Source organism: Arvicanthis niloticus, chromosome 6 (genome assembly GCF_011762505.2).
Source record: "Arvicanthis niloticus isolate mArvNil1 chromosome 6, mArvNil1.pat.X, whole genome shotgun sequence".
Classification (NCBI taxonomy): domain Eukaryota; kingdom Metazoa; phylum Chordata; class Mammalia; order Rodentia; family Muridae; genus Arvicanthis; species Arvicanthis niloticus.
Genome location: NC_047663.1, coordinates 25,230,446 through 25,244,090, shown reverse-complemented (window position 1 = coordinate 25,244,090; position 13,645 = coordinate 25,230,446). Strand labels below are relative to the sequence as shown.

At 42.6% G+C, this 13,645-nt stretch overlaps 1 protein-coding gene across 1 annotated transcript in view; it reads right to left on the bottom strand.

Annotated features, from left to right (window-relative positions):
* Positions 1-631: 631 nt before the first annotated feature.
* Kpnb1 (karyopherin subunit beta 1) overlaps positions 632-13,645 on the bottom strand; it is a 29,976-nt gene continuing 16,962 nt past the window's right edge. The window contains exons 12-22 of the mRNA XM_034504417.2: positions 11,573-11,703; positions 10,796-10,943; positions 10,468-10,539; positions 9,254-9,398; positions 7,349-7,431; positions 6,682-6,789; positions 6,247-6,390; positions 6,020-6,125; positions 5,199-5,313; positions 4,287-4,448; positions 632-3,607 (exon numbers count right to left, since the gene is read on the bottom strand). Of these exons, the coding sequence (XP_034360308.1) occupies position 3,607; positions 4,287-4,448; positions 5,199-5,313; positions 6,020-6,125; positions 6,247-6,390; positions 6,682-6,789; positions 7,349-7,431; positions 9,254-9,398; positions 10,468-10,539; positions 10,796-10,943; positions 11,573-11,703 (1,215 nt within the window). The 3' untranslated portion in view covers positions 632-3,606. The remainder of the gene's footprint in view (positions 3,608-4,286; positions 4,449-5,198; positions 5,314-6,019; positions 6,126-6,246; positions 6,391-6,681; positions 6,790-7,348; positions 7,432-9,253; positions 9,399-10,467; positions 10,540-10,795; positions 10,944-11,572; positions 11,704-13,645) is intronic.

Below are 13,645 nucleotides of genomic sequence, written 5' to 3'. Positions count from 1 at the left end.
AACTGTTCCTCCTGCACACAATCATTCCTATTTCTACTTTTGAGTATGACATATGGAGACAGTAGCATAAAACTTCTAAGTATACAGGGTAGGTGTCAGAGCTTCCTTATGGAGTGTGTAGTATGGAGGGCCACATGCAAGTTACTTTTAAAGAGGACAGTAAAGTCAGCTGTGCAAGTCAAAAGAAATGAGGAAAAGATCCAGTTTAAACCCAACACTCAGGCAAGCAAGGGAAAGAAACTGGTCATTGTTGCAGGCTAAGTAAACAGGAAGTTTGGCTACTGACACTGATGTCTTAGACCCTGGGAAGTCTGCAGGAGACATGATAACCTCCACACATTCTATTTCCCAGCAGGCCTCCTGGGTGGGATTTGGGAGCCACCTTGTCTTTGCCTCACTGAGGGTAGTTCTTCATCTGTATCACTAATGCCACTGAGTCCCTTCATATACCTACACACACACACACACACACACACACACACACACACACACACACACCTCTCTCTCTCTCTCTCTCTCTCTCTCTCTCTCTCTCTCTCTCTCTCTCTCTCTCTCTCTCCAGCTTCTTCTAAATCACTCACTTCACTGACACAGCAGTGGCATCTGAAACAAAGAATGAAGCAGCAAAATGTTGAAAATAAAAATAAAGCGGACTTTATTCAGAAGATAAAGGTGGTGGTATCAGTTTTGGTTAATAAAGTTGGGCTCAAGTGTTTTAACAGGTCTTTAATGCCTTCACAGACTGGCATGCCAACGGCATTCTGAATGCCAATTACAGATTGATGCTATCAAAGCTGATGGAATTTGGACTTCATCTAAAGTCAGACTACACACATCTTAAAATAGTGAGAGTAAGGAGACTGCTTGGTTCTGAACATTAGAACACCATACTGAGCAAGTCCCTCCACTTCTCCATACCCTAAGGCAGGATTACAGTTGCCTCTGACAGCTAAATCTTCAACATTTCAACAGAGAGGGAGGACTGGGGATAACTGAGAAAAATGAAAAGCAAAATTAACCAATGTAATTGGTGCAGGCAGCTGCCACTTGTGGCAAACCCAAGTCCATCCGATGCCCATTTTCTTCACATTTGCACTGACATCTTCCCGAGCAGACGGTAACTACATTCTTGAAGGAATGTGCCAAGCCTCAGAGTGGGGAAGGCCCAGACAGTGAGTGGACAGAATGCATTTCGCATTCAGTTGCCTTAAGTGGTACCAACTGATTAAGGACAGACACCCAAACCATAGAAAACAGTAGCTGAAGGTAACTAAAAGAGGATTAAAATGCATAACCAGCGCAGAATAGAACAGCAAGGCACCAAGACCACAATCCACTCAGCCCATTTCCTCCTCTCCAGCACTGAATGCATCTGGGAGAAAGCATTAGTAACAGCACTTGTCAACTGCTTCCCTGGAACAAAACACAGGCAAGGTCTTGTTTTCATCATGGTTCTCGGTGTACTTTATTCCCCTGCTGTCTCGCTAAGCAGCCCACACAGGACAGAAATGGGTAGCACTGAGGAATGATCAGATTGTTTTTTTCCTTTCCCCCAATATTTCTGCCCCTTCCCTAAGCCCTGCTCCAACCCTATCTAGTATCAGGAATGGTTAGTAAATCTGAAAAAACAGCTAAGATGGAAACAAGGCATTCAGAGGCCTGGGCCTCTCTTCTTACTAGGGCTTCGACTCCTAGTGTTTGCTCTTGCTCATGATGGAGCATTTCTCCTTCAAATACTTTTTTTTGTACACTGGTTCACAGATCAGATCGGCACTTTGACTCTGAACCTGGCACCAAAAGGCACAATATCTGATACCCTGTAAAGAGCTACTACAGATGCTGCGTACGGACAGGCAAACGGAGCCAGTCCTACTTAGGAACCGGCTCAGACAGGGAGGGAAGATGAAAGGAACATGGGAGAAAACCTAAGCCAATACTTTTACTACAATGGAAATGGAAGCGGGAATGAGGGTCTTGTGTTTCTTCCACACTACCAGGAAGCAATAAAAACTTCCTTGGTGTCTAGTATTTGTTTTAAAGCAGCATATTCAAAACACCAGCAAATCTCCTAATGTCTGCACAAGCCAAGAGGGCCAGCTTACTGAAAGGCTTTCTTATTGCTGAAAGATTCTAAAATCCAGGGTGCCTTGTTCCCTTGTAAAAGGGAAAATAATTCTGATTTATTATAATCACAGCACACCACACTTTAAAAAAATACTAAAGCGTGCGAGCAGGGGAATGTTTGACACCATTTTATTAATCTTCAACTTCAGTGGAAAAATAGAACCTTTTTCCTGGTGCCACTTTCATCACAACAGTTGTATTGAGTGTGTGTGTATACGCATATACACACACACATTGTCTTAGTGGTTGGTTGGTTGGTTGGTTTTGAAGTGCAGCAAGAGACCAATACCGTATTGCAGTCAATCAAAGAAAAGAACAGAAGGCCAAGCAGTTTCCAAATGGTTATTTTATCAGATCGTTCAACATTAAATTTTCGTCATTTGCAATTCAAAATAGTTACCTGAAGTTTGCGGTTTTGAGTGTATTTACTTTTATTGTACATTTGTTTTCTAAACTCTTTGGCACAGTTTTCTGGGGGCATTCCGACTGCCACAATACAAGTCAGGAGAGAGCTTGTTTGTGATGCCAATTTCAAGCATTTAAATTTTGGTTTGGGTTGTGGCTTTTTCTGTCTTTGAAGTCTGCATTTTATTTGTAACAACTGTACTTTAATTTTTCTATATCCTCTAACTCCAGAGTTTTCTTTTCTCCCCCCTCCCCCCATAGCTACATTCACAGCTGAACCATTGTATCAGGAAAGGCGCCTTGATGAAAAGATCAGGACAGGAGCTCTGACCATTCGTCAGTGTTTTCCCTAGAATAATTAAAATGAAACCAAACCAAACCTAAACAGCGTCTTTCCTCATCTTTTTAAAACACGTCTCTTGTGCTGCATCAGTAGCCAGAACTTCAGTTAGTTTATGAAATGCAACATCAAACCCCTTTGTTTTCTGGGAAAAAGAAACTGCAATGACTTGAAGTTGAGAATGTGGGTACCGCCTCACTCACACACACTCATTCTCAGACTATGAAATCCCCCACGCGCCTTCTCAAGGGCACAAAGACAGTACCAAGTGCAACGGTACAGTGAAGGTGGGCTCAAGACCCGGGCTCCATCTTTCTCCTCAGTAGCAGGGGCCAGGCTGCCTTTCACAGCACAGGCCTACAGGTGAACCCAGGTCCTCCTCTCCCAAATCAGTTACCCATTCGGCACCGGCCAAGACAGGAAAGCTAGTTCTAGCCTTCCCTGGGAAGAGACAGCTTTTTTGTTTTTAATAAGTAAGTAAATCCATTGTTTCTGTTCCAAGATGGCTGATGTTATGTTTTCTACAAAGTCAGTGCTTACTTAACTCACTAACAGCGCTGCTGCTGCTGCTGCTGTCGGCTGTGGCAGGATTTTCAGTGTGGTGTTTTCAAGCCTCACTCACTCATCCTCTCATTCCCAAACATTCAGCATCCGTGCACACTCCTCACTTCCGGGTTTTTTCAAAAGATTGGAGATTTCCAGTGGGGGTCTCAGGTCATCATCCCAATGGTACCAGATCTAAAAACAAACAGATGAAGAGGTCAATTCTGAGGTCATGTGCATCCCCAACTGCTACAACCAAGTAGCCCCAAGTTAGAATGGGATCTACCAACTTTTAAAGACTGACAATTTTTGTCTTTCTTTGCTCCATATACCTGCTGCCACACGTGAGCATATACTCCAGCTCAGTGGTAAAAATGCTTACTTGAATTTATGATGTCCTGAGTTCAATTCAAAGCAAACCAAGCAAATAAATGGTCACTCAAGGGAATACAAACATGGAGGTGCACACCTTTAAAGCCAGCACTCAGGGAGAGACAAAAGCAGGTGGGTCTCTGAGTTTAAGGCCAGCCTAGTCTACAAAGCAGTATCTAGACTAGCAAAGACTACACAAAGACCCTCCACCCCTGCCATTGGTTTGATTCCCAGCACAAACAAAAGGACATGGACAAGTGAGCAGAACAGAAAAGCACAGGAACGTTTTATTAGGTTCCAAAGCATTTTCAGTATTTTGGTCAGTGAATTCTGTTGTCATTTAACACAAGGACTCAAATATTTGACTTAGAAAAGGCTAAGGCTGCCTGCTCAGACACAGGTACAGAAAAGTGTGCAGCCAAAATACCAGTAGGCAGATACTACCAGAAATCCTATAGAACACGAACACTCACGAGGTCTGAGAGAGAAGACAAGAGCTTACCAAGCTTGGTTCTTCAGTTTTCTCAGTTCCTTTGTTGCCCACGTAGCAAGGGTCTTTGCTTTGTTAGTCTTCGATCTCCGCCCTTCAGTTAATAGTTCATGGATCATTGGCCTAGCTTCTACTAATTTCAGTACATCCTTCCCAAATGCTGTACACAAGTCCCTGTGCAAAACAAACACCCAAGATTGACTTCCTGGCCACAGCAGGCTGAGGCAACTATGTCTTTCTTAGCATTCACTCACTTCTTAAAATTCTAAGAGATTTCTAGAATCAATTGAGTTAAGACTCGCTCAAGGTTAATAGCTCACTGAGTGTGATGGCACAAGACTGTCAGTAACCCAGGAAGAAGTTGACAAGGATCCCGAGTTCCATGTCAACACAGGCCACATAACAAGACCCTCTCAAAGAAAGAAGGGGGAAGAAAAAAAAAAAAAAAAGAAAGAAAGAAATAGCACTAGGCCTTTGAGCTGTGAAGCTATGTCCCAGTATCACCTCAGGGTCTCAGAAGAGCTATATGGTGGCTCAGGCTCAGTGTGCAAAGCTGTCTGCTATCAAATCCCTAGGATCCACATGAATAGAAAAGAAGTGAATCCCTCAAGCTGTCCTCTGACTACCACACACATATGCACAAGAGATAAATAATTTTTAAAAGTTGTTTAAAGGCCTTAGAAGATACTCCAACAAAAATCATGCATTTCAAAGTTTGTTCTAGGATCTGAAACAAACCATATGTGAGAAATCAACAGACTGTGTGAGGATTCTGAGGGCCCTGATACTGCTTCCTGATAAGAGAGCCATAGTGTGAAGCCCTGAGTTTCATCACCAACACTGCAAACCAAAAACTCCTGTGCCAAGGAAGTAGGATGTTGCCTTTGCACACACACCTGCTCTGTGGAGAAAGGAATGGCTTACCCTATCAGTCCAGCAGCACACGCTACCACTCCATCTGTGTGATCCTCATCTCCAGCAATGTGATCAATAAAAGACAAAATAAACTCTACTCTGGGCTGCACCAGCATTACGTCCGCTATAAAGGAGAGAGGAGGTCTCAGTAAACTGTCCACATCAGACAGGACTCTGCCTCTTTTCAATATGGCCCTGCCACTCTACCCCAATAGGACAGTTCCAGCTGGATAACCAGCTAAACATCCTGATAACAAAAGTTATTCTTCAGTTTAGAAGGATTTCCTTCAAATGCAGAGATAAATATCCCTTCTGTAATCACATAGAACACAAGACTGTTTTGTGATAACAAAGAATAGAATAGACATAGACCTTACATACAGTGGAGAAGTATCCCCACACTACTGAGTTGTATCCCACAAGTGGAACACAGAACGAACTGTGGGCTTCGGCTACTCAACACCTGCTACCTGCAATCAGCAGAGTACTGCACTTCTGCCCTTTCCCCAGTGGACTCATTAGATCCCAAAGAAAGCAAGCTAGAAGTGTAGTTCAGGTAGGGCTTTGTTAACCATACCACGTAGCCCTGGGTTTGATCCCCTGCAACCCCAGCCCCATAAGAAAAAAATCACAGAACAGTAGAGGGGTGCAGAAATACCAATGTCTATGTATCACCTCCCCCCAAACCACTCTCTTCTTCATCAGGGTGTCTCTTCTCTCTCCCCACATGTAGCAGGTACTAGTACACCAGTGAACTACAAAGGTAAGATACAGCTCACTGGCCCTGTGCATCCCTGTCAGTGGATTTGGGGCTGGGCTATATACTCAACGGTGTACGTTTTCCTGATCTCCCTTCAATCCCTGGACGATTCCTGTATAAGCTTCCAAGCAGCTTTCTCTTAGCTCATTCAGATAATCCACCATGTCAAAGTCTGACTGGAAGAGAAAAGAACAAAACCTCCATCATATTGACCATTTTAAGAGGTACACCTCTAAGTCTTATCAGACTTCTACTCTAGCTGGTCTTTAAAGATCCCCAGGACAGTTCAAAGCTTACCTTGTCCACCTGGGCTTGGGAGGCCTGCTGCAGAGTATTCAATACAACCTCTAAGTATTTTTTAAACTCTCCACCAATGGCAAGAGCAATATCACCAAACACAGACAGAATCTGTGGCTTCACAGACCTGTGGACATTCTCATTCTAACAAGGAAAAAAAGAAAAAGGAAACTCAGAAACACCAAATCTTGTCTGGTGATACAAGAAATTGGAGATCAAAAACTTAAATGAGTTACTGTTGGATAAAGAAATCATGTATTTACTTTACCATTTCCTCCAAGTAGAACTCATTCCTTTAATTAATCTGTCTATGAAAATAAAAGATTCTATTCTTCATGAGCTGGCAAAAAGTGTTCTAGGAACCTACAGATCCTTGCCACAGACCTTACATTTCTTCCAACGGAATAACTCCTAATTAGACTGCAAAATGCTTACCCCCAAGTTCTCCAGGAGCAGCTGCATCACCTCATCACAAAAAGGTAAGATGTTAGACTGCAGGGCTCGGCACAAGTCTCCAACTAAGCCAACGGCTGCCAAACATACCTGCAAAGAACCAAGGAAGTGGTCATCCGATAGAAGAGGCTGCAGCAAGACAGCATCATTTTTATTTAGTCAGCATCTCTCACAATTATGTGAACCAGAATCAAAGAAAAGAACATCCTTCCCACGTGGAGATTATATAGCTTTAACCAGACTCAGCAAGAACAGTAGCACTGTGAGGACCACAGGAAAGGATGATGGTGCAGAACATCAGTGCTGCTCTTTAGGGCAGTGATCATATAACTTGGCAGCTGCCCTTTAATTAGGACCATTCAGGCAGTCACCTTGTCATCTCTATCTGGCAGATCCAATATCCTGCTTTCACAGACTACCTCCAGTACAGACAGTAAGGCTACCAATAATGCAAAGGGAGAAACCACTTGGCTTCAGAAGCCTGACTACTGTCTGTACTACTACTCTACTCTGTATTAAAGAGTACATGATTTTGAGGTGTGGTCTACAGCTCAGTGTTTCAGCATGTGCACCAGGCTCCAAGACTGAATCTCAACAATATGAAAACAAACAAAACCCACAGATATTATTGTGAACGTATCCTTCCTACCTGGTATTCAGCATAATTTTTCAATCCAATGCCCAGGAATGGTTTAAAGGCCTCCATATACTTGAGGAACTCACCACCCAACACTGTCAATGAAACAAACACAGGATATAACATGAGTCAAAGAACCCAAACAGAGCCATTGCTCAAAAATTTAGCAGAGTATGTGTTGATTAGTATTTCCATAGCAAAGGCATTTAAGCCGTAGCGAAGGCATTCAAGTTGCCTCATGTGAGCCAAGTTTCGTAATTGCTGGAAGGGACAAATTCATGTGCCTTAAGAGAAAATGCCAATGTTCCTCAGAATGAGATTTTATTGTAGCTAAAAGACCAAAGTAGCATGGATGTCAAGGAAAGGACATCTGACAGAGCCAGCGACACTGCTTCATGTCCCCCCCCCTTCACTGGAAGGCAGCCTCAAAACAAGGTCTTCTACTCAACTGCAGTAAGGACAGAACAAGCCACAGCCAGGAAAGTAGCAGAAAGGCAGGGGTATAACTCCGTGGTATAGGCAAGGCCCTATGTTCAATCCATAGCACACAGAGAATGAAGAAAGGAAGACAGAGCATAGTCCACAGCAGCAGGAGTGGGCCTCACTCAACCAACCCAGCAAAAAACGTGTTTTGTGTGTATAAACACATGTGCAGGAGCCCATAGAGGCCAGAAGAGGAAGTTACAGGTATCTGTAAGGCACCGCATATGGGTGCCAGGACGCAAACTCTGGTTCTCTACAAGAGCAGTAAGCACTTTTAACCATTCAGACATGTTTCCAGACATGCTGCTATTTTGAGGAATCATTCCATAGGTAAGGGTGTTATCAGAACTCAAAATCTTGTCTTGGCTTCCCAAGCACTAGCATTACAGGTGTCTGCTGGTTCTTTCCTTCCAACAAGATTCATGTATTCCAGGCTGGCCTTGAATTTACTGGATAGCCTAGTGTGACAGAGGGTGATCTTGAGTTCCTGTTACCACAACCTGAGAGCTGGGAAGTGTGTACCAACCCCAGGGCTTCCTGCTCATTAAACACTCTGCCAACTAAACAACAACCTCACCATGTCTTTGTTCTCTTTTTAACTTTCCTCAGAAGGGACTCACTGTGTATCAAATGCATCAAACTCACAATTCCGCTGACTGCTTCTAGAGTGTAAAACTACAGGCATGTAGTTACTCCTAGTTGTGTTGGACACAGGCTCTTTATTCCAGAAACAGAAAAATGGTCCTTAAATAATATAATGGCCTTCGTACTAGTTAGTTACCTCTGATGAAGCATTCCAGAGTTATAATGTGTTCTTTTAATGTTTCAGATGCCCTTAAGCAATTCTGTATGGTCAGACAAGTTAGTATAATAATAATAATGACAATGGGGCTGGAGAAATGGCTCAGTGGTTAAGAGCGCTGACTCTTCTTCCTGAGGTCCCGAGTTCTATTCCCAGCAACCACATGGTGGCTCACAACCATCTGTAATGGAATCCAATGCCCTCTTCTGGTGTGTCTGAAGACAGCTACAGTGTATTCATATACATAAAATAAAATAAATAGTAATAATGACAATGATGATATGAATTAATCACTAAAATTCAGGTTCATCCACACCACACCAAGCCCTACAATCTGTCAGTCCAAATGTAAAGCATTGTAGTCCACACCCATTATAGTCCACACCCAAAGGTATCAACGGCAGGAATGAAACCAGAATCTGTCTTCTGTTTCCTCAGCCCTCAACAAGAGAAAACTTTAATAAAAAAAGCAAGCTACTATTCAAGGGAAAAAGAAACCTGATAGAACCTCTGATGGGTACTAAATGCCCTGGGAGGCTGCCAAGGAAGGCAATAATTTACATGTGTCAATCTGACTATCACCTCTGTCCTGCACTGAGAAGACACAGCCCTGTTCTTCGCTGCTCACTGACCTTCCACCAGTGTGCTAACTGCCATCAAGGCGTCTTCTTGCACCCCCCCAGACCCAGCTGTGCTTTGGAACATCCTTAGCAGGGAGGCCATGACCACATCAGAGATCTGCAAAGCATCTTGATGCTGCACTTTCCGGAGAACATTCTGTGAAATGAATAAGAATTGGGATCTGTTAATTGAAAATCCTCAAATCAAAACACTACATAATTTCTCTAAAAAATAAAATAAAAAATTAAGTCCCTCACTATTTTTCTTTCTTTCTTGAGTTTGCATATCTGAAGTAATAGGATCATCTCTATCTTTAGCTGGATGAGAAAGCTGTTAACATCATGCTTTACAATCTGAGCCAGGCAGTGGTGGTGCATGCCCTTAATCCCAGCACTCAGGAAAAGGAATTCATAGCTAAGTCAACAGCTGAGCGTTACTGAATACTAACACCCAGAATCTACTTATGTCTCACAAGTCCCCACATTCTCCTTTTGCGATAGAAAAGGAAAAAGTAGAAAGTGACATTTTATTTCAGTTTTCCCAGTCACTATTTGAAAGACTGTCCTGAATAAAAGGCACTATAAATGACACATCAGGGAATGTCTCAGAAGATGACCAAGTTTAAGCCTTTTTATGTATGCAAGAATACTTAATGCCTCCTGACCTGTGTTACAACCGTAGGCCCCAGTGCCAGACTTAACTAAATAAGCCATATGAGACCCAGCTACACCCAAACAAAAACCATGAGTAAAAGCTGCCCACACATGAAAGATGTACAGCTAGAAGAGAATATTCTGGGGCTTTTCCATTACACAAACAACAAATTAGATCTTTCAGGATAAACAAAAAAGTAATTTCCCTTCAGTCACAGAGAGAACAGCCCCTAGTTAGAAAATTATCTCACTATTTTAGAGCTCTGTGTGCCCAGGAATCTGTAATAATAAAATGATTTTCTTCCTTTATGGTTCTGAGGAGGTTAAGGATTAGAGAGGCTCAGTTTTGAGGAGCACCGCCTGATCTTCCAGAGGACCTGGCTTCAATTCCCAGCACCTACAAGATAGCTTACAACCATTTCTAATTCCAGCGCAAAGAAACTCAGTATCCTTTTCTGACCTTCTTGGGCACTCCACGGACATGAGACATAGACATGTGGCTCAGACATACGTGTAGGCAAAACACGCATACATATAAAAAGAGAAAAGGGAGAGAGATGGTGCCATCATACCTGAAGAGTTGCGCAGAGTAGAGACTGGAGGTCATTGAATTGGATTCTGTCTGATGTGCTCTGGATATGGGACTGAAGAAAAAGAAGAAACAGTGCTCTAATGAAACGTCCATCACTGCAACTCCCAAGGACAGCAACTAAGCCTTTGCAATCCCAACAGTGAATAGTCCAACCAGAAAGCAGAGGTGAGCAGAACAGGCACTAAGCTCCAAGCTTTTTGGTTTTGGGTGCTAGTGGTTGAACCTACAGCCATGGCCAAGGGCAAAACACTTTATACACATCAGAAGCTTTGCCACCTTGCCCAAGACAAAACACTCTGCAGTCTCACCTCCATCTGAAGCACCTGCTGCAGCCGTTCCATAATGACCAGAGTGGTCTTCTGCACCGCAGGGTAACAATCCTTGGCACTGTTTTTTACAATTTCCATCAGAGATTCATATGCAGAACTTCTCAGGTTGTTCTGGTGTCCATCAGGTCTGCAAGGATACAATACAAAAATCTTAAGGCCTCAACCAAGAAAAGATAGAGGAGTTCAGTAAAGCAGACAGTATTCTCCTATAAACAAAACCAGAGGTTGGGGATGTAATTCAGATGTAACTCATTGCCTATCACACATGACTGTAAAATAGGATGCAAAAATGGTTAGTAGGTGGGTGTGGTGGCACACACCTTCCTTCAATCCGCTTGGGGCCAGCCTATTCTACAGAATAATTTCCAGTATAGCCAAAGCTACATAGAGGAACCCTGGCTCAAAAAACCAAAAACCAAACAAACAAAAAAAAGTCTATTGAGTTAATACTATGCTTACAGTATCCATATTTGGCTGTACTTAAAATGGGAACTAGTTTAGTTTAGAGGTGTTTATTATGCAGGCGTGGTGACCTATAGGTGACAAAACAGAAGCAATTCCACAAACTGTGTCCCCCACCTTCATGTCTGTACCATGATACACATGTGTATTTCCCTTCCCCCTGCCCCCTGATAACCAAAACCTCTCATCAGTTCTAAAAAGAGCACAGTCTTCATTCCTTTGGTCCCACTGTCTTTCCTCTTCAGGCAACAGGAGTGAAGTGTGTATCACTGGCTTCAATGGATTATCCGTTACCTGTCGGTGGTCTCCAGTAGCTTCTGAACTATAAGTTCAAAGGAAGAAGACAGACAATAGGTGGCTGGTTCTTCTTGATCATCAGCTACATCTGCAGCTTCATAAGCAGCTTCAGCCAGACTAGAAAAAGCCTGTATACAAAGAGACTTAAGATCAGTCCTAAGAGCCGGGCGGTGGTGGCGCACACCTTTAATCCCAGCACTTGGGAGGCAGAGGCAGGTGGATTTCTGAGTTCGAGGCCAGCCTGGTCTACAGAGTGAGTTCCAGACAGCCAGGACTACACAGAGAAACCCTGTCTCGAAAAACCAAAAAAAAAAAAAAAAAAAAAAAAAAGATTAGTCCTAAGAGAACTCTACTGTAGGATTTCTCATCCCCCAGCCCCTTGATACTTTGAGGGAGCAACCAGTGGTGGTGCTTGCCTTTAATTCCAGCACTTGGGAGGCAGGTGGATCTCTGAGTTTTTTAGGGGTAGCCTGGTCGACAGAGCTAGCTCTGTTTAAAAAAAAAAAAAAAAGAAAGAAAGAAAAAGAAAAAAGAAAGACTAACTTCCCTATTCAATTAAAGCTCCAATTATACCCATCAAGATCATGGAGAAAAGTCGTTCATTTCTCAGCACCTACATGAGCTAGTTCACAGCGGGTTCTAACTCTAGCTTCAGGATATCTGATACTTTCTTCTGGAGGGAGCAAAGAGAATCCTCACCCCTCTTAGCAGGTTCTTGTGACAACTCCTAATGCAATTCGGCATACAAGGGAAACCACTAGAGACTCCATGCCTTGGGAATCCACTAGGAACTGGTCATGTATTTATTTGACTAGGAGTATTATAATTCTATATGGATGTAGCTGTGTTAATAAACTTTTAAAACATGTACATAAGCATACACTCATAATTTCTGGGCTACATAGTGAGACCCTGTCTCAAAAGAAAATAATAATGACAATGATAAAATTTCAATAAGGGAGAGCACTTGCTGTCCTGCAGAGGACCCAGGTTTAGTCCCCAGCACCCACAGCTGGCTGACAACTACACATAATTCCAGTTCCAGGGAGTTGAACCACTGCAGGCACCATCCAGATACAAGGTATATAAAAATGCATACAGATAAAACATCCATACACAAATAATCTAAGTATTTTTTAGATAAATAAGATAATCTCACTTGGGAGACAGAGGCAGGTGGATTTCTGAGTTCAAGGGCAGGCTGGTCTACAGAGTGAGTTCCAGGACAGCCAGGGCTACACAGAGAAACCCTGTCCTGAAAAACCAAAAGAAAGAAAGAAAGAAAGAAAGAAAGAAAGAAAGAAAGAAAGAAAGAAAGAAAGAAAGAAAGAAAGAAAGGAAGGAAGAAAGGAAGGAAGGAAGGAAAAGAATCTAAAAAGTTATTTTTGAAAAGAAACTTATTTATATTTACATATAAGTTATATATATAATAAATATAATAAATATTTATATGTCTATAATATAAGTATACTATAGATGCCTAGTAATCTGCCCAGCTCTCTTAAGTGACAGAATTCTTTAACCAATCATTTCCTTTCTTTCTACTCTTAAAAAAGGATTTCAGCTGGGTTGTAGGGGCAGAGGCAGGCAGATCTCTGTGAGTTCAAGACCAGCCTAGTCTACAGAGTGATTTCTAGGATAGAAAGGGGTGCCAAGGGCTACATACAGAGAAACTGTCTCAATCAAACAGACACAGGCGACAGGATTTTAGTCCCACACCTCCTTTCCCACATTAGATCCCCAGCAAATTACAGCCTACAGAGACTCAGCACAGAGGCTGCCTACCTCCTTTGGCTTTCATCCCTGTCTTTTTACTTGTTGTAATAATAATAACAACAACAACAACAATAATAATAGCAACAACAACAAAACACCTTCATATAACCAAAGCTCTTTGTCTAAAAGGAAGCAAAGGAGAAAAACAAGTGTGGTCCCAATGCTTCCAGTGTGCCCTGAGTGCTCTGGGAACCCAGAGTAAGTCAACATCCCTTTCTGGCTTCTCAAGTTGACACTCCCTAATCTCAAGACATTAGGAGGCTGAATTCAGAGCAAGTCTTTCAATGAGATAGG